The sequence below is a fragment of the Balaenoptera acutorostrata genome, chromosome 19 (genome assembly GCF_949987535.1).
Source record: "Balaenoptera acutorostrata chromosome 19, mBalAcu1.1, whole genome shotgun sequence".
Lineage (NCBI taxonomy): Eukaryota > Metazoa > Chordata > Mammalia > Artiodactyla > Balaenopteridae > Balaenoptera > Balaenoptera acutorostrata.
This window is the reverse complement of record NC_080082.1, coordinates 14,638,098-14,660,014: the sequence shown is the minus strand read 5'-3', so window position 1 is coordinate 14,660,014 and position 21,917 is coordinate 14,638,098. Positions and strand designations below refer to the sequence as shown.

At 49.8% G+C, this 21,917-nt stretch overlaps 1 protein-coding gene across 1 annotated transcript in view; it reads right to left on the bottom strand.

Annotated features, from left to right (window-relative positions):
• Positions 1 to 14,954: 14,954 nt before the first annotated feature.
• Positions 14,955 to 21,917, bottom strand: part of CALB2 (calbindin 2) — a 28,413-nt gene continuing 21,450 nt past the window's right edge. The window contains exons 5-11 of the mRNA XM_007198244.2: positions 21,822 to 21,878; positions 21,150 to 21,227; positions 20,563 to 20,618; positions 20,188 to 20,227; positions 19,972 to 20,025; positions 19,116 to 19,187; positions 14,955 to 15,631 (exon numbers count right to left, since the gene is read on the bottom strand). Coding sequence (XP_007198306.2) covers positions 15,515 to 15,631; positions 19,116 to 19,187; positions 19,972 to 20,025; positions 20,188 to 20,227; positions 20,563 to 20,618; positions 21,150 to 21,227; positions 21,822 to 21,878 — 474 coding nt within the window. The 3' untranslated portion in view covers positions 14,955 to 15,514. The remainder of the gene's footprint in view (positions 15,632 to 19,115; positions 19,188 to 19,971; positions 20,026 to 20,187; positions 20,228 to 20,562; positions 20,619 to 21,149; positions 21,228 to 21,821; positions 21,879 to 21,917) is intronic.

The window sequence follows — 21,917 nt, the reverse complement described above, 5'->3', positions numbered from 1 at the left end:
CTTGAAGTCAGCATCCTTGGGTGCCTGGCGTTGCGCGGCAGGGTGTGGGGGAGTGTTCATGAGTGGGCATCAGGCATTGCTGGCGCCCCTCCACCACCCCTTCAAAGCTGCGAAGCTTTGTGTCTGTGTATAAACCCCGCCCCCCCCCCCCCCCCCCCCCCCCGCCAGGGACAGGGCCTACTGACTGAGATGCTCAGAGGGACTCAAGAGAGTGGATGCCTAGGGGGGCTCGCGTGACTTTAGGACGGGCGCTTCTCAGCCTCAGCAGTACTGACACCTGGGGCTGGATCGTTCTTTGTCATGGTTGGGGTGGGTGTGCTGTCCTGTGCATCGTAGGATGATTAGCAGCATCCCCAGCCCTCCCCATGAGATGCCAGGAGCATCCCCTCCGATTTGTGACAATCAAAAACGTCTCCAGACATTGCCAGATGTCCTCGGGGAGGGAAGTTGGGGACAAAACCGTCTCTGGTTGAGAACTACTTCTTTGCGGCGGTCCCTGTGGGGTGAGCCCTCAGAAAGCGGCTGTTAGGTGCTGTGTTGAGTTTAGCGAGATTACTTTTCTGAACCTCGGTGGTCTCTGCCTACTTCTGTGCACCGTCTGGAGGCTCCCATGAAGCCATGGCAAACGTTTTTTCAAAGTTGATGGACACAGACTTTTCAAACCCCAGCCCTTTCTAATATGAATTACTGGTTCCTAAAGCTGGTTGGGCAGCTGGATCAGCTGGAACTCGGTTTTTATTGTGTTTCTTTTCACTCAAACCCAAAGATTTTTAGAGCATTACACGCAGTGCTGTAAGTCACTCAGCCCTTTACTGTTAATTGACACCTGAGCTGCTATTAAAATTAAACAATTCTGTGGCGAACAAGGTCTTGAGGTAATCTTCTTGTGTGGTGAATACATTTTTGTTTTTTTAAATCACAAACTTCAGCGGTGGTAGTTGCTCATTCAGGGGAGAGACCAGAGAAGGGTTTTAAGGAGAAGGCCCAGCAGGGAACGGATGTGGCAGAAGAATTGGAAGCATTTGAGGTCCCCACTATTTAGGAGGTGGTGTAAAAGCACTGCACTTGCTGTGCCCTCAGACCAGGGCATCCTGGATGCAATGAGGGTTTTGGGTCTTTTTTTTTTTTTAAATGATGACTCGTTCTCCATAGCCGAATCAGGCTCGCCTCTCCTTTTCTTGCTTAGCTCCTGGTATACCTACTCTGACAGCTCCCCAGGAATTCCAGATGATTCCAGGATGTGTTGCTGCTTAGGAGTGAGGAATGTTGCTCCAGACTTTGGAAGCTTTTTGTCTGAATGCTCACGTGGCCTGCTTTGGGCAGTCCTTCAGTTGTGGGTCTACCAGCCTGAGATTCCCTTGTTGTTGGGACTGTGACGCCTGGTACCAGGCAGCGGAAGCAAGCGTTGGAAATGCTGTGGGTGCAACAAGGAGCACCTCTGGGTGAGGGAACCGAGTGCTGGTTTTTGCCTTGAGTCGCCCCTGCGCTCTGTGGGATTTGGGGATCTTGGCAAAGACCCCAGGCATCAGCATCAGCGTGAAGTTGGGCTGTGGGAGGTACGTGTCCTTAGCGTTGAGTGTGGCCATTTGAGTCCCCCTTCCCATTTTGTGGACCTGGACGGTCATCTGCCCAGCTGGCCCTGTGAGCTCGGTGATGAGATTCCATCTAGTGCCTTGTGACACCACGGCTGTGCCACGATACATGTAATGTACGCAGAGGCATCTGGAGTTGGGTAAGGTGTGTGCACCCTGGCAACGTTGCTGGCTGCTTTAAAGCATGGTGGTGGTTCTCTGCAGAGCGAATGTGGCCGTTATCATGGGAGTCTCTAAATGATGCCGCTAGGATGTTGAGGGCTGCATGATATAGACCAAGTCGATGTTGCAGGTCATCATCGATGTGTGGGTTCAGAGATTCTGGTTTTCCATGTAAGTGTGGTAGCCATGGAGCTGGGGCTCTCAGGCTTGCAGTTAATTGCAAATAGCACCTCTTCAAGCTGGTCACACTGCACCAAGGATTGTGGTATGAATTGTCATAAGAGTGCGGAAGCCTCTCGTTTGCTATGTAGACAGCAGAGCCGATGCTGGAGTATGTCCAGTCTCCACAGGTGGGGCCACAGTCTTCGAATTCTCACTGGGAAGAGCCAGGGAGGATTAGTGAGGGAGATGATGATTGAGTTGGCTCTGGCTTGGCTGTGTTTGTGGGAATCAAGTTGGTTGTCCTTTGATGCTGTGACACAGTGGCTCTTCTCCACGTATTTGCAGAAGTGAAGGGTTTCAGCAAAGCACAGATATGTGATCAGGAGAGACCTCAGAGGAGCCCAGGACAAGGTGTAGGGGCTTCCTCCGCAGGCCCGGACCCAAGTCCACGCTGAGCTCCTCCAGTGAGGGACGAGGAGGGGCTTGTAGGCTGACTCGTTGTTGGTGGTGGGAAGAGACAGTTTAGCCAGTGGCCTTTACAGTGGTCAGACGGTTGTTTAAAACCCAGACCTCAGATTGTTGTCTGCGTATACCCTCTTGGGCAAAAGGAAGTTCTTACTGGGCAGGTGGGGGAGGGGAGCCCAGTTTGTATTTTCTCAGTAGGTCTAAGGCAGGGGGCACGGGAGGTCTTCCCGGTGGGGCGGGCATCTTTGTCTCAGTGTGATCATGGAGATTGTGGAAATGACACGTGGCCTGTGACATCCATCTCTCTAGAAGAGAAGGGTTTCTTGCATCTGTTGGTGGGACTCCACTGAACCAGCCAGGAGGCAGGCACCACACTGGAGGGCTCAGGTGACCCCTGGGAATGGTCGTCAGGGCTTCCATTCCGGGCCGGGCTCCTTCAGCAGGAAGGGAAAGGCCCCACAGGTTGGCCTATTATTGATCCTGGGAGCAAGACTTCACCTGTTTTGGTGGTTGGGCCAGAGGAACTCTCTGGTCATTGAGGGCATCTTCCAGGAAGTTTCTGGTGGACTGCTTACTTCTTGGAGCTGTTTAAAGAGACAGGGCTTGTTGAAGAGTCTCTGTCTTTCTTGGAGTGTTTGTCCTAAAACATGTCTCAAGTTGGCAATTCCCACCTTCTCTGTGGCAAGAGCTCTTTTAACATCCTGTACCCAGAACATGAGTTTGTGGCTTTCCTGTTTAAGAAGGCAAATGTACATTTTAGAGGACCTTTCTTGTTTTTCTAATTTTTTTCTCCAGGTCTTGGATTTTTTACTTATTCATTTTCACTTCCTCAAGCAGCTTCTGCTCTTTCTCCTTCCTGATCGGCTGTCTGTGCACCAGCACAGGCTCGTGGCCGATGATCTTCATTAAGGCCTGCGTGGTTTTGCCTTCATTTTCCAGGGGAGCATTGGCCAGATGCAGGGAACACTTGCCCCCTTCACTGCTCCCCTTCCTCTTCCAACACTTGCCTGCTGGACACATATCTCATCTGGGATTGGAAGGCTGCATCTTTTTCAAACCATTCCCTTTCTTCCCGATTTGTTTGTGTTGTAGAGCCATGACTTGCTGCTGATGGCCTTCTGAAGGCCCATGTGACTCTCCTCTTGCTTTTTCGGTAGAGCATGGGCTGCACACCTTCCTTGTCTCTCTGCTGTGGCACGGTGATGCCTCCTCTCTCCATTTGGATGGGAAGGAGGCTGCCTCTTTCGAAACATTGTGGGCAGTATTTTGTCCTGGGATCGTATTGTCATGACGGGACTCATCAGACTTCTGATTTTCTCATCCTGGGATTCAACTGCTTTCTGACTTGGGGTGCACTGGATGCTGGGGTGGGGGCACAGGGCAGGGGGTGGGGTGTGAGCCACGGGAAATGGCACCAGGAAGTTGGGGGTTTTACCCACCGACTGCAGTCTCTCAGTTGAGGGATGCTCTGCAGGTGGTAAGTCTCCGGATCTTGTGGCCTCCCTGCCTTTTTGGGTCCATTTCTTTTCCCCTTTATACTTTTGCCTGGGGCTCTTCAGCTCCTTGCCAGTTAACCCGGCTGTGGTTTCAGCTGCTTAGTCTTTGATGCAATAACCTACTTCAGAGGAGTGCCTCCTGACTTCAGTGATTTTCATGAAACCGGAGGCCAAGAAAGGGGAGTCCTGAGCAGCAGCCTTCTTCCTTCAGGACTTAGAAAGGCCACCTTTGGGGTGAGAAGAGGCGTCCTCCTCTAGGCTGCGGCTCTGGGGACAGCCGGAGCCCCTTCAGTGTCATCTCTCTGTTTGCTGACATGTCCCTGGGGGACGTGCTGCCCTGTCCATACCTGCCCCAAAGCCGGGGCCAGCTATGCAGGCTTTTGTGATTCAGAGCGTAGTTTTGTGCTCACAGAGGACTCTTCACAGCTTCACTTTGGTTTTTTAAATTACTATTCAGGATCCTTGCTTTTCTTTAACCGTTGAGTTCCATTTGCAATTTCTGCTCTAACAAGTGTTAGCGATCCCTTTTACGGGGAGTTGGTGAGATTCTGGGTCCCGTTGGGGGCAGTTAGTGATGAGAGCCCATCCCCTGCTCATGACAAGCTGATGGGTCACAGACTGGGCTGCGCAGGTGGGCATCTGTCCTGTTCTGCCCCAGGCTGGTGGTCGATGAGCTCGTTTTTGTCTCCGCGTCCTGGGGGCACGGGGCTGGCTTTTGGAGTGTGCAAACCTGAGGGGCCACACAGGGCCCCACGCTTGGTGTAATGCTCTGCTGTCCTTGCCTTGAAATTCTTCATACTTTTTTGAAGAAGGAGGCCCCGCATTTTCTTTTTAGCACTGAGCCCTACAGATCATTTACCTGGTTGGTCCTGAAGAGGGGCAGTTACAGACCACAGTGTGTCCCTGGAATATTACTGAGGGCAGTGAGGGAAGAAGAGGGGACAGGTCACTGGAGAAAGAGTTGTGCAGAGAGCCTGGGGTTGCGGAGAGAGAGTGGAGGGTGGGCACAGAGGGACAGGGAGAGGGGCCGCCTTAAAATCAACGGGATGAATAGGATGAGAGATTAGGCATTTTGTATGGGACTCAAAAAGGCAAGAACACTCCTGTGATTATTTGCCTGTTGGAAGTATTTGCCATCTCCTCGACTGGGAGCCTTATCCGGGCAGGTCTGTTGTGGTTCTTCATTATATAAACCCCAGTGTGAGTGTAGCTCATAGCCTGTGGTTAATGCTCCAAACGATAGTCATCTAACAATGACAAACTTCATAACCAAGCTGAATGACAGTGAAATCTATTTCTTTGACAAGCAGCCAGGTCCCCGTCGTCGGTCAGGGCACTGGTTAAGCGGAAACCAGCAGGTCATTCGGCGTTGATCACTGATATTTCCATGGTTGGTTTGATGTGATGGAGCATGTGCCCTTTGAGACACATCCGTGGGATTTGAGCTGGTGGCGCTGACCCTGGGGATCGCTCTGCACCTTTTGAAGAACTTTCTTCTCTCAGCTTCTGGCCCTCCAGTCTGGATTCTGTGTGTCTCTCCTGGGTTCCTTTTTCCTCCGCCACCCCTCACCGCAGGCACTGTGGCGCTCTAACTCATGCACCTTTTAAAAACTTCAGTCCACTTAACAGGATGACAGACAGCGTGGTCGGTCCCTCCAGCCACTTTTGTCACTTTCTGCCTATTTCCATGTTAGGTACAGGCTTCCCACCCGGCCAGCACTCCCACCCTTATCCCTGCAACTGAACAACCCCTTTGGTCCATGTAGGTGGTCTGTACATGATAAATATGCTTGCATTGCCTCTCTGGTATCTACCCAGCCCTACCTGCCTTCCCTCTCCTCGGGGCTGCTCCCTCCAAGGCCAACTCTCCCTTGCTCCTCACCATGTGTGGATGCGCTGGAGAAAATCCTCCAGGATGAGGCACCTCCGGGAAGACGATGATGCTAGGAGCCAGGACAGGGTCTCTGTGTGGCGTCAGCTCTGTCCTGGGCAGCTGCAGCTTCCTGTGGGAGGGGACATGGGAACCTTCGGAGCCTAGGGTGAATTTCAGCACCCTTCTCCGTTTGTGGCAGTTTATTATCAATGGTCTGTGCAAGGTCCCTGCCTTGTTTCAGGCCCTCTGAATGAGCTTTCCCACTCCCATGCCTCCCTCTCCCACTGTAGGCCACCATTCTGGAACACTCAATGGATGTCTTTTGGTTGTCTTAATGCTCTAACAAAGCATCGTTGCTGTCTTGTAAGTACTTCTAATTCACATAGGTGGTATTGTTACACCACTTCTTAATCTGTTTCCTTTCACACTCAACACTGTTTTAAGATGTGGTTTTCCCCTCTACATTCTTTTTTTTTTTTAATTTATTTGTTTATTTATTTATATATTTTTGGCTGAGTTGGGTCTTCGTTGCTGCGTGCGGGCCCTCTCTAGCTGCGGTGAGCGGGGGCTGCTCCTCGCCATGGTGTGCGGGCCTCTCACTGCGGTTGGCTTCTCCCGTTGCAGAGCACGGGCTCTAGGCTCGTGGGCTTCAGTAGTTGTAGCACGTGGGCTTCAGTAGTTGTGGCTCGCGAGCTCTAGAGTGCAGGCTTAGTAGTCGTGGTGCACGGGCCCAGCTACTCCGCTGGGATCCCCCCGGACCAGGGCCTGAACCCGTGTCCCCTGCACTGGCAGGCGGACTCCTAACCACTGTGCCACCAGCGAAGTCCTCCCCTCTACATTCTTAAAACTCATTTGAGATTACCCAAAGAGCTTTTGCTTATGTGGGTTAAAACTATCAATACTTACCGCATTTGAAATCAAAATGGAGACATTAAAAAAATTACTTATTTATTGAGTCATTTGAAAATACCAATGATGAACACATTGTATGTTAACATAAATAACATTTTATCATTATTATGAAAATAGTTTTGACCCTGCAGACTCTCTGGCCTACAGTAAAGCATCAGTCTGTTCCAGAATGTGAAAGGGCACCGTGAAGGACAAGGTTTGGAAAGTGAAAGTGAATTTTATTTGTATTACTTTATAATACCTTTTTCTGAAAAGAAACGGTGAAATATATTTTATTTTAGCAAAGTTTGCTCAGGTTGGGTGGGCTTGCCTCCTTGGTTTACTGATTAATACCATTGCCTACAATACAGAAGGTTATTCTCGATAGCAGAGATTCTGTATCCCACCAGAAAACTTTTTGGTGCTTTACGTTGAATTTGTCGTGTCCTTGAATAGACCATTTTACAACACAAAAAATAGAAACTCCTCACTTATGAACAAGCTATGTGTATAATTCTGTTTATTTTACTTAATTTTTTTACAATCAATGCCTGCATAGGCATTTTAAAAGAAAATTAAGATATTATTCACCTTTGTAGAGAGTATAGGTCAGTGGTTTTTAGTATATTGTTAGGTTGTGCGACCGTGACCACTATCACCACTATCTAATTCTGCCTAATTCCAGAACATTTTCTTTTTTTTTTTTTAAAGATTTTTTTTGATGTGGACCATTTCTTAAAAAGTCTTTATAGAATTTGTTACAATATTGCTCCTGTTTTATGTTTTGGTTTTTTGGCCGCGAGGCATGTGCGATCTTGGTCTCAATGGATTTGTCTGTTCTGGACATTTCATATGAATAGAATTATACAATATGGGGCCTTTTTTGTGTAACTTCTTAGTATAATGTTTTTGAGTTTCATCCATGTTGTAGCATGTATCAGTACTTCATTCCGTTTTATGAGTGATTAATATTCCAGTGTATGGATACACCACATTTTATTTATCCATTCATCAGTTGATGGGCATTTGGTTTGTTTCCACTTCTTGGCTATTATGAATAATGCTGCTGTGAACATTTGTGTGCAAATTTTTATGTGGACATATGCCTTCAATACTCTTGGGTCTGTTTACTTTTATTTTATTATTTTTATTTATTTATTTATTTATTTATATATTTGGCTGTGTTGGGCGTTCGTTTCGTGCGGGGGCTTTCTCTAGTTGCGGCGAGCGGGGGCCACTCTTCATCGCGGTGCGCGGGCCTCTCACTATCGCGGCCTTTCGTTGCGGAGCACAGGCTCCAGACGCGCATGCTCAGTAGTTGTGGCTCACGGGACCAGTTGCTCCGCGGCATGTGGGATCTTCCCAGACCAGGGCTCGAACCCGTGTCCCCTGCATTGGCAGGCAGACTCTCAACCACTGCGCCACCAGGGAAGCCCCCTGGGTCTGTTTACTTTTAAATGTTGTTAATTAAGTGGGTAACCAAGGATTGTTCCTCAGGCACCCATGATCATATATTAATCAAGTGTCTACATCCCTTCTGGTAACTCTTTAGATTCTCCCTTTTCAAATAATTTAATAAATATAAAAAAAAAGAGAAAATTTTCAAGATATCTTTTACACCTACTATGTTAAATTTGAGATTTCTCAGAGGAGCCCTGGAAAATCACAAAGATTTGTTTTTGCATCTTATCAAAAGAGAGTGCCAGAAAGAGTTAGGTTTGTTTGATGTGTTACTCTTGTAAGATTTGCACAAGAAGACTTGTCAGATCACAGAACGTTTTTGGCCTTCCTGAGGTTATGCTTATATAGATGAAATGTTAATGTAAGTATTTTAGAAATCGTGTGGTTTATGGAAGCTCCTCGTGATTTGTCAGTGCCTCACTGCCCATATATTTTTACCCTCAGGGCAAAGGCTCATCTAAAGTCTCATGAAATCATTCTGTACTATAGCCTGAGAGAGAAGTTTACTCTCCTCCATTTTGATCTTATTGGTTAGAGTAATCAATTAACCACAGCCATGAAGTCTGTGTCATCTTAGAGATGTTTTCGTTTAGTCTGGTGTTTGCCTGAAGGCTCTGCTCTAAGCTGCAGGGTGCAGCATGTGTCGTCAATTAAAAAGGACAGTCTTAGAACCTTGTGATAAAAGACTGTACCAGGTGCTTCAAACCGTTCATACTTTATATAAAGAATAGACTCTTGGGTGCAGGCTTCTGAGCTGATGTCAGTTAAGCAGCTCTCAGACTATAAATGTGGGTCGAGTCAGGATTTCCAGGACTCTTTTTGGTCCAGAAGCAGATGGCTTCATGAAAGCAGACTGCTAATCCAAGATCCAGTGGAACAAGAATGAATTACAGAGCACTGCATGGAGGGATGTGGGAATTTCATTATGGTTATTTTTTTAAACTGTCGGTAATGTTGTTTTAACACTCAACTTACTGGCTCTATGAGGAAGCCTTTTTTCTTCTTCAGCTCCCTGTCATCCACAACAATTTAGTAGATTCTGCTTTTGTAAGCGGGGATAAGACATTTAAAAATGATACTCAGTTTACACTGGTGTGCAGTGGGATCTCACAGTGGCATTTCCCTAATGGCTGATGATGTCAGTCATCTTCGATGTGTTTGTTTGTCATTTATAAACGCTCTTCAGTGAGCTGTCAGGGGGTAAGATTTTGAAGGAGGCTTGCACACCGTTCACTCCAAGCTTCCCATTCTACAGATGGGGAACTTGAGACCAACAAAGGGGCGGTCTGGCCAACTTCTCCCGGTTGACTATGATCCCTGAGTGGAAACAAATGACAGGCGTAAGGAGGACCGAGCACCCTGAGCCAGGCTTCTGGGTGGTTTCCAGGACCCCCCTCATGGGCCTGGTGTGTGAGGTCAGCTCCTGGGCCATGGCAGACAGAACTGTCCCTTGGGGTGTCCGCCAGGTTTGGAGGACTCCCATCCCTGAAGGAGGATGCGGTACACCAGGTGGGCGCCTTCTCTAAAAGGTGAGACTTCCCAAATTTGGAACCAGCTGGGTCCCCGTGAGTCCTGGGGCAGCCACAGAACACAGAGCAGAAAGCAGAGGAAGCCTCCTGCGCTACGGCCACAGCAGACATCATCCCACGGCTGCCAGTTAGTGAGACTGCGTGCCAGGCACCGTGCGAAGCGTGTGTGCGACTGGCATCCTCTGGATCCTCACAGAAACACTCGCAGGAAGATACATTCTTACCCATATTTCATCATGTGACAGGAACACAAATATCGAGTAGGTGGACCTATGTTTTATGTTTTGTATTCACTTCCTGTTGGCTGCTGTAGCCACTTACCACAAACTTGGTGGCTTAGAACAATACAAATTTATTACCTTACAGTTCTGGAGGTCAGAAGTCCAAAATGGGTTAAAATTGAGGTGTCGGCAGGCCTGCGGGGCTTCTGCAGGCTCTAAGGGAGAATGTATTCCCGCCTTTCCTAGTTTCTAAATGCTTCCCGCTTACTGCATCATTCTGACTCTGGGTTCTGCCTGCCTCTTTCACATCCAAGGACCTTTGTGATTACTTTGGGCCCACCTGGATAATCCGAGATAATCTTCTTAAAGTCAGCTGATTAGCAACCTTAATTCCTTCTACAGTCCCAATTCCCCTTTGCCACGTAAAATAACGTATTCGCTACATCCGAGGATTTAGGGCTCAGACATCTTTGGGGCCACTATTCTGGGGAGCTGAGGGGTGCCAGGTGAGGAGGAGGCTGGAAGGAACGGTGCCCCCAGGTGTGTGGGTTGAGCAGGTGTGGGCAGGACAGTAGAGTGTGAGCACCGCCCTGGAGGACTTACCTTCTAGCTGGGGGAGCACCCGAACACACATCAGGGCACGTGGTCATGTGCTATGGGGAAAAATATTCCTGGTGGGGAGGGGTTATGGGGCATGGGGTGGGGGTGAGTGGGTTGCAGTTTAATCAGGGTGGGCCTCACTGAGGAGGTGACGGTTGAGCCAGGACCTTCTCCAGAAGGAGAAGAAAGGAGTTGCAAAGCGGCCTGGGAAAAGAGAGTGGTGTCCAGCCCTGCACAAGCTGGTCCTGTCTGGTCCTTGAGCTTTACCTTCTGAGCTTCTCCCCTCTGAGGTTCAGCTCTCAAGGGACTTGCAGTCCCCCCAGTTGAGCCTGGCTTCCTCTGGCTCTGGTGCCACTGTGGACGCTAATGTTTTAACTGCCAGGCATTCTCACCAAGGAATTCACCCCCACCCCCAATCTAGGGACCTCTTCCTGTGCTTTTTTCTGACCTACCACTTACCATGCGGAGTTGCTAGTTTCCTCATCTCTCAGGCCCAGGAGGCTTTAAGCTCTCGGCAGCCAGGGACTATCCTATTCACTGCTGTGTCCCCAGCACCTAGCATTTGTCTGTCTCATGGATGTTTGTTGAAGGTTCACAATGTGAATGTGCAGTCTGTTTTCCGTTGATGTCCTGACAGACACCAAATGCCAGGCAGCGTGTCCCAAATCCCAGTTACCCCACCACCACCCATCCCCAAACCTGCTCCTCTCCCGTCTCGGTTACTGGCACCCACCACACACCCAGCTGCTCCAGCTAGCAGCCTCGGAGTCATTTCTTGACTCCTGTTTTTCTCACGTGTCACGTATCCAGTCCTTAGCAAGCCCTTTTGATTCAATCCTAGAAACAGGTCCAGAATCTGCTATTTGCTGTCACCTCCCACCACTTCCTTGGTCCAAGTCATCAGCGTTTCTCAGTGGCCCTGGTGCGTCAGCCTCCTAACTGGCGCCTCTGCTTTCTCCCTTGCCTCCTATAGTTTAGTGTTGACACAGGAGCCAGAGTGACCTTGAAAATAAATCATGTCACTTCTCTGATGATCTCCCCCCTCAGTGGCTTCCTTTGACACAGTAAGATCCGAAGTCCTTTTTGTTGTGGCCTCCACCTGGCCTCACCTGTTTCCCCAGCCCCATCAACTGTTCACCCCCTTCCCTCATTCTGCCCGGCCCCAGTGACCACATTTCTGAGCATGCCAGGAACTCTCCCACCTCAGGGCCTTTGCACTGGCTGTTTCCTCCATCTGGACTCCCTTCCCCAAGATGGCAGCAAGGTCCACCTCCTCACCTCATTCACATCTCTTCTTGAATTTCACCTATTCAGAGAACCTAAAATAACGCCTCCCTCCCCTCTTCCTATCTCTTTCCCTTGTTGAACTTTAGAGCATGTATCACAACTTTATGAACATTTTAATCTATGTATTGTCTTTTTCACCTTAGAGTATAAGCTCCATGAAGGTACTCAACAAATACTTATTATTGAACGAAGGTGCCCATGGGAGTGGCACCCAAGCTAAACATTGGGAAGCCAGGGAGGGATTCCCAGAGGAAGGGGCAGTCCCTTTGTTGCTGCTGCCAAAGGGGGCGTGTGGGCCACACGTTCAAGGGTGCACCAAGTACACCAAAGGGAGGCTCCTCGTGGGATCACGTGTTCCCCGAGGGTCAGGGCCATGCCCTCTCAGTGCCACCGAGCCTATCCCCTATGCTTTGTCTTCCTGCCGTCTCCCCACACAACCTGTGGTAGAAAGTAGTTGTCAGGAAAATTATATTATTGACACTTTGCTTGGGGAAAGAACTGCAGTGGTCCAAACCATTTCGGGTTCTTCCCAGTGACCTGGCACCTTGTGGATTTGACCAGCCTGCTCTCTCGGCCCTGAGATGCAACTAATTCCAGCTAATCGAGTTAGCTGTGTGACACTTCCTCACAGGAAGTGGCTAGTAAGTAGCCCTCTTTCTCGGGACTTACTAACTGGACTTGGTGTTCCTGGGCATTTTCCTTTTTCTTCATAGCCTGTTTCTGCTGACCTTTGTGTTAGAAGGTGGGGCTGTTGATAGAGTTGCCTGGAGAAACTCAAGACAAGAGAAAGGTGCTGGACCTCACATGGGCAGGGCCATTCCTGGGGTGGTCCTGGGAGGCTAGGGTAGAAGGCAGGTGTCCCCCTCCAAAATACAGAGTTAGATGGGTTTGTGCCTGACTTTCGGTAATCTTTCCAAAGGGAATTTTGTGAATGGAGAATGTACCCGGGAGACAGTTGCCTTTAAGGTTGAAATCTCTGCATCTGCATGGGACTGCTCTATTCTGGACTTCGGTCTCAGGTCCCAAGGCTCTATGTGGAGTGGGAAATTCCACTCAAGGGCATGGAGCTGGGCTAGGATCTTCCGCTGATGGGCTGTGTTTAGAGCTCACCAGCTCCTAATGCACCTGTGAGTCAGGCAGCAACAAAGTCTAGTGTCCGCAAGAAAGAAGAGGGTGGAATGAATCCCAGATGCCACCCCAGGCCCCTGTTCCCCTGGCGTGGGCTCCTAACACAGGAGAGAGTCAGCGCAGCCCTGAGGACGGCACAGCACTGTGATGGCCTTGGCATCACTCTCCCCTCTCCCTTTGTCTCAATAGACAGATACCTGCATTCACAGTGAACTAAACGGGCTTATGAAAGACCAAGTGTCCCTGACGGCATGAGTTTCCCCTTCTGCTGAATAGAGATTGTGCCTGGGAGAAAGGGCTCCCAGGCCCTTTCCCTTTCCAGCAAATCTGGGTCCCGGAGTTGCAACCAGGTAGGAAAGGACCCAGCTCTGCCCCTGCATGGATCCCAGGCTGTGGCAACCGCTCCACCCCATCTTGTCTCGGGGGCTTTGAGGGGAAGCCCAGGCAGAGCAGTGTGTGTCGGGAGGGCAGGTGTGAAGCTGTAGACTGGGCTACAGCGCCTCATCCTGGGGGATGCTGGCCGAGGACAACTAGGGATGATAGGGTGGGGGGCTGCGCTTAGTGGACAGGAGATCCCCTGGTAGGATACATAGAGGTGGCAGGGAAATCGGTATCAGGCCTTGCAACAGGGCCTCATGGGAGCTGTTGGATGGTTCCCCTTCCCTTCACTCTGTTTCTGTCTCTTTCTCTCTCTCTCAATCTCTGTCCTTCCTCCCTTCCTTCTTTCCTGTTTTTCTCTGCATCTTCTCTCCACTGCTCTCTGACTCTCCCAGGCTCTTGGTTCCTACTCTTCTCAGCATCACTTCGGGCTTGGTTTTGGATCACCGTCGTGCCACCTCTTGCCCCCAAAGCTGTATCACCACCCAGCTTCAATGCCACACATTCTGCCTGACAGCCCTGGCTCTCAACCTCAGATTCCAGAAGACTCTTAGGGGCCCCGCCTGGAACAGATGTCCACTCTCGGCCCCGTCAGCTGTGGGCAGGCAGACAGAGGTCAGGTGGCTCGCTGGCTGCATCATCCAGGGGGTGAACAGGACAGGTTCTCTCAGAAAGGGGCGTGGCTGGGAAAGAAAGGAGGCGTATATTCGACCCAGGGGGCTCTATTGCTCCAGGTGAGTTCCTGGTTATTGAATGGACACTTCCAAAGTGACTTAACGTCTTTGAGCTTTAGTTTCTTCATCTGAAAATCGTATCCATCGCAAGGATTGTTGGGACGTTAAATGAGGTAATGTCAAAACAGTCAGTATCTGATAGCATTAAAAAAAATCAGGTATCTCTCTGTTCTAGGATCCCAAAGAGTTCTGTGCACCCAAAGGCCATGCTGGCCCTATACCAAGGGGCATCTGATATGTTGCTGTGGGGCAAATTGCATTTCGAGGGGGGAGAAGTTAAGTTCGTGGTGCCTGGAACTCCTGGGTGGAGGTCCCCCTGCTGGGTGGAGATCACCTAGTCCCACTGTTGCCACAGGCCATTGGTAGCCCTACTGTAAAGAATGTGGATCCAGGGAATTCCCTGGCGGTCCAGTGGTTAGAACTCCGCGCTTCCACTGCAGGGGGCTCGGGTTCAATCCCCAGTCAAGGAACTAAGGTCCTGCAAGCCGTGCGGTGCGGCCAATTAAAAAAAAAAAATGTGGATCCAATCCTCGGGATTCATACCCTGGCTTTGCGCCGCCAACTGGCCCTAAGACATGGGGCTCGTTACTTGACCTCTTTAATCTTGAGTTTCCTCATCTGTACGCTGGAGACAATCACAGCACCCCTCTCAAGGGACTAAGAGAGATACCGCAGGCAAACTTTTTGCATAATACCTGACATTTAGTAAACTTTCAATGAACTGATAACTACTGTTATGATTTCAGAAATGTGGAAACAAACGTGGAGTAGAGAAGTGACAGGCTGATGGAGAGAAGGCATTGAGTGGCAAGGGAAAGTACAGTGTCCTGGGGTCCCACACCCTTGCTTCTAGTGGTTATGCCCCAGTTGGGTGGTCCCCCCACTCTCCCCACTCAGTCGAGAACAGGCTCTCTCTTTGTCAGGGACTGGCGGTAGAGAGAAAGTTGACCACTCAGCCAGAACTGGGAGAGCTTCCACAGGAGAACATTTCCTTTTTATTGTCTGTAAACTCTTCTTTGGTAAACAAGAAACCCAAAGGGAAAGGGAGCACGCTGAGTCAAGGACAGGGCCGGTGCCCGCCACGAACAAGGAGCTCTGAGAAGACAGCTACACCACTAGCGAGGCGGGGCATGGAACCTGGGGGTTCGGGGTGGCTGGTGGCATGGGGGAGAGGCAGAGGGGAGGGTCCACTCTGTTGGACATAGAAGCCTAAATCATACAGCGAATGAGCTCATGCATCACAGCGAAGAGAACGAGGGACTCCCCACCTGTGCCCCCGCCCACCTTCTATGCGGTTGGTGCCCCTCTGCATGCAGAGCGCTGTGACTGGTCAGCCAGGGTTGGGTTGGAGGGGGCTCCAGGGAGCCCGTCAGCAGCCCCTTCTCCATCTCTTCTTTCCTGCTCTGCAGGCTGGTGTGTGTGCAGATGGCAGGGGCAGCGGGAGGGATGCTCAGGATCTCCGGGTCTGGGTGGAAGTGGCAGGGCAGCAGGGGCAGGTTTGGGGGGAGGTGGAGAAGCAACCCCCATCCCCCCTTTTACATGGGGGGCTCACTGCAGAGGACAATCTCCAGGTCCTTGCGGTAGAGCTTCCCCGCCTCGGCCAAGGACATGACGCTCTTTCTGTAGCTGGTGAGCTGTTGGATGTTCATTTCCTAGGAGACAGAGAGGGAGAGGGTAAGAGGCTCAGAGGATGCCCCACCTACACGGCCCAGCTGTTCATTCAGCCAGAACCTTTCCCTTATCCCATCTCAGCGCAAGTAGCTTAGAGGCACACAAAGCATGGGCCTTGGAGTCAGAAAGCCCTGGATGAAAAACGCTCTTCCTTTCACTTACTGGCTGCATTGCTTTGGGGAAAGTATTCAACCTTTTCTGAGTCTGAGCTGCCTCATCTGTAAAATGGGTACAGTAATGAGCCTGCCTCATTGAGGTGTTATGATGATTAGATGAGGAAATGAATGTAAACAATACTTAGCACAGTACCTGACACACAGCATCACTCCAAACAGTAGCTATTGATGACAGTCATTATCTATGCATAGCTTCTCTAAATTCCTCTCCCTCAGTGAGCCTCTGTTTACTCAATCTGCTGGGTCCCTGCAGGTGAGGAGGAGAACGCCAGGGGAACTCCCTGGTTTTGTCTTCAGGCCCCTTGGATCATGCTTCCCTAAAAGCCTCACCCAGCGAAACAAGGGATTCTAACTCCTTTCTCCTCCAGCAGCAAGCCTACCAGCCTACTGCTTGTTCACTGGCTCCCTGTGGCCTTAAGGGGCACTAAGACAGGTGACCCACAAACATATGCCCATAGTCTCATATAAAATGTAGGCCAACATTTACAGAAAACCAACACCCACATGCCTTGTGTTGCTTTGGGTGGAGATAGCCAAAAGTTCTGAAATAGAGCAAAGTCATCATCAACATTGGAAAATCACTAAACAACTGTCTTTTTCTTTCCCTCCCTCCTTCCTCTTCCTCCTCCTCCTCCTTTTGTATTGAGCATATTGGCAGATATATATATATATATACATTTTTTTAAATAGTTCCCCTTCCAGGCTGATGGGTCATTATCTCCATTCAGCTAATGAGAAAATTGAGGTGTAAAGACTAAGGTATTGGCTAAAGGATGGGACCAACTCTACAGCCATATAGAGTCTTAGTCCCCTGAGTAATTCTTTACTTGGCTCACGTGTCCTCAGTGCTCCAAGGTCAGTCTTTTATTGCATCCTTTGGTGACATCCCCTCATGTTACTGATTCCTGGGTTTGTGCCACCACCCAGCCCCAAGGCACTTTGCAAGCATCTCTAGCTTTTTGAGGGGCATCTTCACTAAAGTTGTGAAGTTCCTGGAAAAAACGTCACCTAGTCCATAACACTGGGGTGTGCCTGAGCAACCTACCACTCAATTAGGAGCTAAGGAAGTGACCCCATATATCAAGCCTGAGCTTGACAAAACCCTCCAGTTCAGTGTGGCATCAAGAGTTTTAGCAGAATGGACAGAGGGGGCTGCTTACTTTCTGTGTCTAGAAGTATTGCTTGAAGCTGAGGATGGCTTTAGCAAGTTGCAACTGTCTTAGGAGTGCTAGGGAATGGTCGAAGTTTGAGCCCATCATCCTGTCCTTCAGGAGCCTCAAACATTAATCTGCTCAGAAACCGAATCACCGTCCGTGCAGGCACCATCAAAATGGCATACGCGGACTTCCCTGGTGGCGCAATGGTAAAGAATCTGCCTGCCAAGGCAGGGGACACGGGTTCGAGCCCGGGTCCGAGAAGATCCCACATGCTGTGGAGCAACGAAGCCCGTGCACCACAACTACGGAGCCTGTGTTCTAGAGCCTGCGACCCACAACTACTGAGCCCGTGTGCCACAACTGCTGAAGCCCGCACGTCTAGATCCTGTGCTCTGCAACAAGAGAAGCCATCGCAATGAGAAGCCTGCGCACGGCAATGAAGAGTAGCCCCCACTCGCCGCAACTAGAGGAAGCCTGCACGCAGCAACGAAGACCCAACACAGCCAAAAATAAATAAATAATAAATTTATTTAAAAAGGCATATGCATCTGCCATGTGGGCTCACCTAAAAATGGCCATTCCCCTCCCAACTCAGGGGCTGTTATTTACAAGCATGCAGCTCTCTCTACTGATACATTCACTCAATCCCCATGTGCTAAATCTGGAGCTTAGTACAGGTGGAAGGCTCCTGGATAAACAATTTTATTAATATCCTTGTTCTCTAACCTTCAGAGTTGTTTCCTAGCTCCAACACCTGACTCTTTTGTTTTCACATCTCGAGTCAAGCTGTGTAGCCATATGAGTTGTCTTTTGTGGTAATCAAGAAAGAGCCTAGTTAGATGATGACCAGGAGATTCGGGTCTCTCCCAAGATTTAATGCCTGCCTTCAAGGCCCATCAGCCTCAGGCATAAAGCAGGGTCATATGGAGAATAATCATGCCTCATTAATACAATTACAGTTAAAAATATTTTCCATTACGGTGCGCAACATTCCTTGGACACATAAGGATGCACAAATAATTTTCTCCTAGAGTTTGGTGCCAGGAAAAAGTTTGCCGAGTTCAAACACTTGGTGAGTACTTCCTGTCTTCCTAGGAAGTACTTGCTTATAATTTGTTTTCTGCCTCTTTCAAAAAGCAATTGTAGGTAGTGTAAAGAAAAAAAATAAATTTAGGGTGAAAGAAATGAAGGATGATATTCAGGATAAAGAAGTCGGAAGGCAGTTGGAAAGGGAGACAGATAGAGGCTGTGATGAATTTTTTGCCCTGAAATTGAGCATTATATTTAGCTCTAGCCTGACCGCCCAGGCAGTTAGACAACGCAAGGAATTATAGAGCGTTCCTCATCTAATTAAAGAAAGCAGCAAAACCATTTTCTCAGAGAAAGACATTTTGCAGGAGGTAGAGGAAAACGCTGCCAAGACTCATCTCCCGGTTCCTGTAAAAAAGTCTTTTTTCTTGGCCATGTGGCGGACACTTCCAAGAACTGGGCCACATCAAAACTGCCGTGGCCTTACAGCTGCATTATTTACATCAGGCAGCAGGTAGAAGAAACCCAAGTGTCTGCCTGTGAATGGACAGATAAAATGTGGGATAGACACACCATGGAATGTTACTGACCCTTAAAAAGGAAGGAATTTCTGACATGTGCTACAACACGGATGAACCTTGAAGATGTTACGCTGAGTGAAATAAGCCAGACACAGAAAGACAAATACTGTATTATTCCACTTGTATGAAGTATTTAGAGCAGTGAGATTCACAGAGAAAGTAGAATGATGAGTGCCAGTGGCCGGGGGCAGGCAGCAAGGGGGAGTTATTGTTTAACGGCTACAGAGTTTCATTCTGGGAAGATGAAAAAGAGTGCTGGATGGTGGTGATGGTTGCACAACAGTGTGAATGTACTTAATGCCACTGAACTGTACTTAAGAGTGGTGAAGATGGCAAACTTCTTTATGTATATTAAAAAAAAACAAAACATCAATCAATTCAACCAGAAAAAAATCAAACCAAAAAACTGCCGTTGCCTTGTTAGGGGGTGATCAGAGAGGAGCAAAATGCACCCCTTGGCCTTCCTTCCCACCCCCATCCCACCTCCAGGACAGCACCCCACCTCTGGGCTCAGCCACTCACCTTCTTGTTTTTCTCATACAAATCCTTCAGGAGGGCGTCCAGCTCATTCTCATCAATGTAGCCACTTCCGTCCTGGCGGGGAGCAGAGGGTCAGCACAGAGCCTCAGAACTCAGGCCCCACGACCTCCGACCAGAGTCTAGCTTTGCTAATGGTCTCTACTCTGAGCAAAAGAGGTGCCCAAATAACGTGTCACTTCTGACTTTACCAGTCACTGCAGGAACGGGATGGTCCAGGGCAAACTGTTGGTAACCTTCCCTTCTGGTGTTTTTCATTTGCATTGAAATTGTAAGTGAGGTTCAAGAAGCATTTCGCTAACTCCCTGGGTGTCGAATCCCACAATAAGGTGTCAGGATGAACACGGGGCTATTTAAAGTTTACCCCCAAGCCTATAGTTCTAAGGAAGACCATTGGAGTCACCCACACAGGGGCAGCTAAGGGAGGGGCGACATTGGTACGGAGGGCCTCTCACTCCCCACTTCCTAGGAAGACAACAAGATTATGACCTGGCACCAGGGGAGCAGTACTGAGCACCTCCTCTCCTCGGGTACCAACAATGTAATCACACCCTAGTTCCAGGCATAACCCTCTTCCATGAGCTATTCTCTCCTGTACTTTTAAGGAACCAAAACCTTGGGTTCCACAGGCCACACACTGTGAAGGACAGTTATCTTCTCACACAGCAGAAGATGCTGCAGGGAATCCAAAGGGACAGGAAGAAACTGCCTGGCTCAGATTGCTGCTCCGACAGCTTGTTTACTCCTAAGGACCAAGGCGAGCCATTCTGGTGGGGTTTGGGGGAAGTGGGGGGCTGGAATGGGCCTCCTGCTTTTCCATCCACACCGTCCTCTGTCTTACCTTGTCATAAAATGCGAAGATTGCGTTGAACTCCTCCGAGGTCAGCTTCATGCCCTGGAAGGCCCAAGGTATTAAAGACAGAAGCTAAAGCCCTGCAGAGTGAGTGTGTGTGTGTGTGTGTGTGTGTGTGTGTGTGTGTGTGTGTGTTGAAGAAGGGTGAGCTCAGAGGGATGAGGGGAAGGGAGGAACTGAAGAAAAGCAAAGAGGCTATTTTACCTGAAATTTAAGCAGGAAGTTTTCCTGTACAGGCAAGAGTCTGGAAAGAGAATGTTAGAGCAGCGATTAGGAGACAGAGCAGAGGCAAGAACAACTCGGACCTGGGGGGAGGGGATGCAGAAGGAGCATCTGTAGTTATGGAAACGATCTCTGAGCACTTTATAATCAGGTGTCAGTGGAAAGTTCTAAAAAGAGGGAGACGGAACATTGAGGTGATGATGATCATGATTTGATCTGACTTTGATTTGCGCTTCAGGACACCCGACCTGTCACCTTCCCCACTGATTGATCTTGGCGATAGGGATGGTAGCACAGGGATGATCTGCAGGGATCTTGTGAAAAGTGATGCTGGGGTGAGTGAGGGCAGGCACTTACCGGGACATCTCCGAGAGGCCCAGTTTGCCGTCCCCGTTCAAGTCAAACATCCGTAGCTGTTGGGGACAGAAAGTGGTGCCTGGGTTATTTGCTTTGACCTCTCATGTGGGACCTTGGCCTGCCATCCCCTGTACTGGAGAGGAAGGAGGATGGGGGAGTATGCTCATGCGTCCTCTGAGGTCACCTCGTGGCAGGGACCAGCATGGGCTGGATCGGTCACTGGGGAGACAGCAGGGACTTGCTCATGTCTCCCCTCCCCCTTTCTCAGGGACAGGGCCGCAGAAGACAGCAGACCAGCACCAAAGGCCCACCCTCTCCAAGTTTATCCTCTCCTGGAGCTGTAGAGGCTGTCATGGAAACAGATGCTCCAGTCTTACACTGGCCCAGGAGCATTTGGCTGAGTGGGGACCTCAAGAGAGAGGGTGCAGGGCCCATGAACTAGCATCCCTCTTGCTGGCTGCCACTGGGAGTCACTTCTCCTGGGCCTGAAGAGTCAGCCAACTAACGACCCCACAAACCCCAAATCCCACTGATTTGGGGCCCATGTCCTGCACCCCTGTGGAGGAGGGATACTTTCAGCCACTCACTATGGTTTGGGTGTACTCTTGGAGCTTAGGTTCATCATATGGTCGGTTCGCCTTCTTCAGCAGGTCAGACAGGAATCCCTGGAATACCAAAGTCCTCTTCAGAGCTCCCAGTTCAGGCTGTCTGTCCCTGACTCACTTACCTGTTCCTTCAGACAGTCACTCAACACTGTTTTCCGGGGCCCATCATTTGCATAGCTTGCAGCCCTCACAATTCCCTCACCCCTTAATGCTTGTGGAGTAACCCTGAAGGGGGAGGGAGCGGCTGGATGCAACCTCACCCCATAGGCCAGGCAGTAGAAACTGGCTCTGGCTCCTCAGAGAGCCCAGGACACATGCTAAGTAGTGCCTGGGACTCCTTGGGTCCAGAGGAATTTAGGGGTAGACGTGCAAGCCAGAAGGCCAAACTGCTGGAATGCCTTGAGGATGCCTGTCCTGGGCACTGACGTGCAGAGGAATGTGAACTGGTTGAACTCCTACAGCTCTGTGTTGCTGATTTCACATGGCTGAACATGTCCAACCATTCAGAGCCGGGCCTGAGTATCCCTAAGCAGACCACACACCCAAATTCCTCACCCACCCTCTCCTCCCTCCCCAGGTTCCTTAAACCCACCACCACTTTGGTCTCAGGCCCATTCTCTGCACCCTCCATGCCCTCTCCAAGGCTCATCTTACCTTGAGCTCATTGGCTTCGATGTAGCCGCTTCTGTCTGTGTCATACTTCCGCCAAGCCTGCAATGGGAATGTCAACCTATTCACAAAGATTTATCC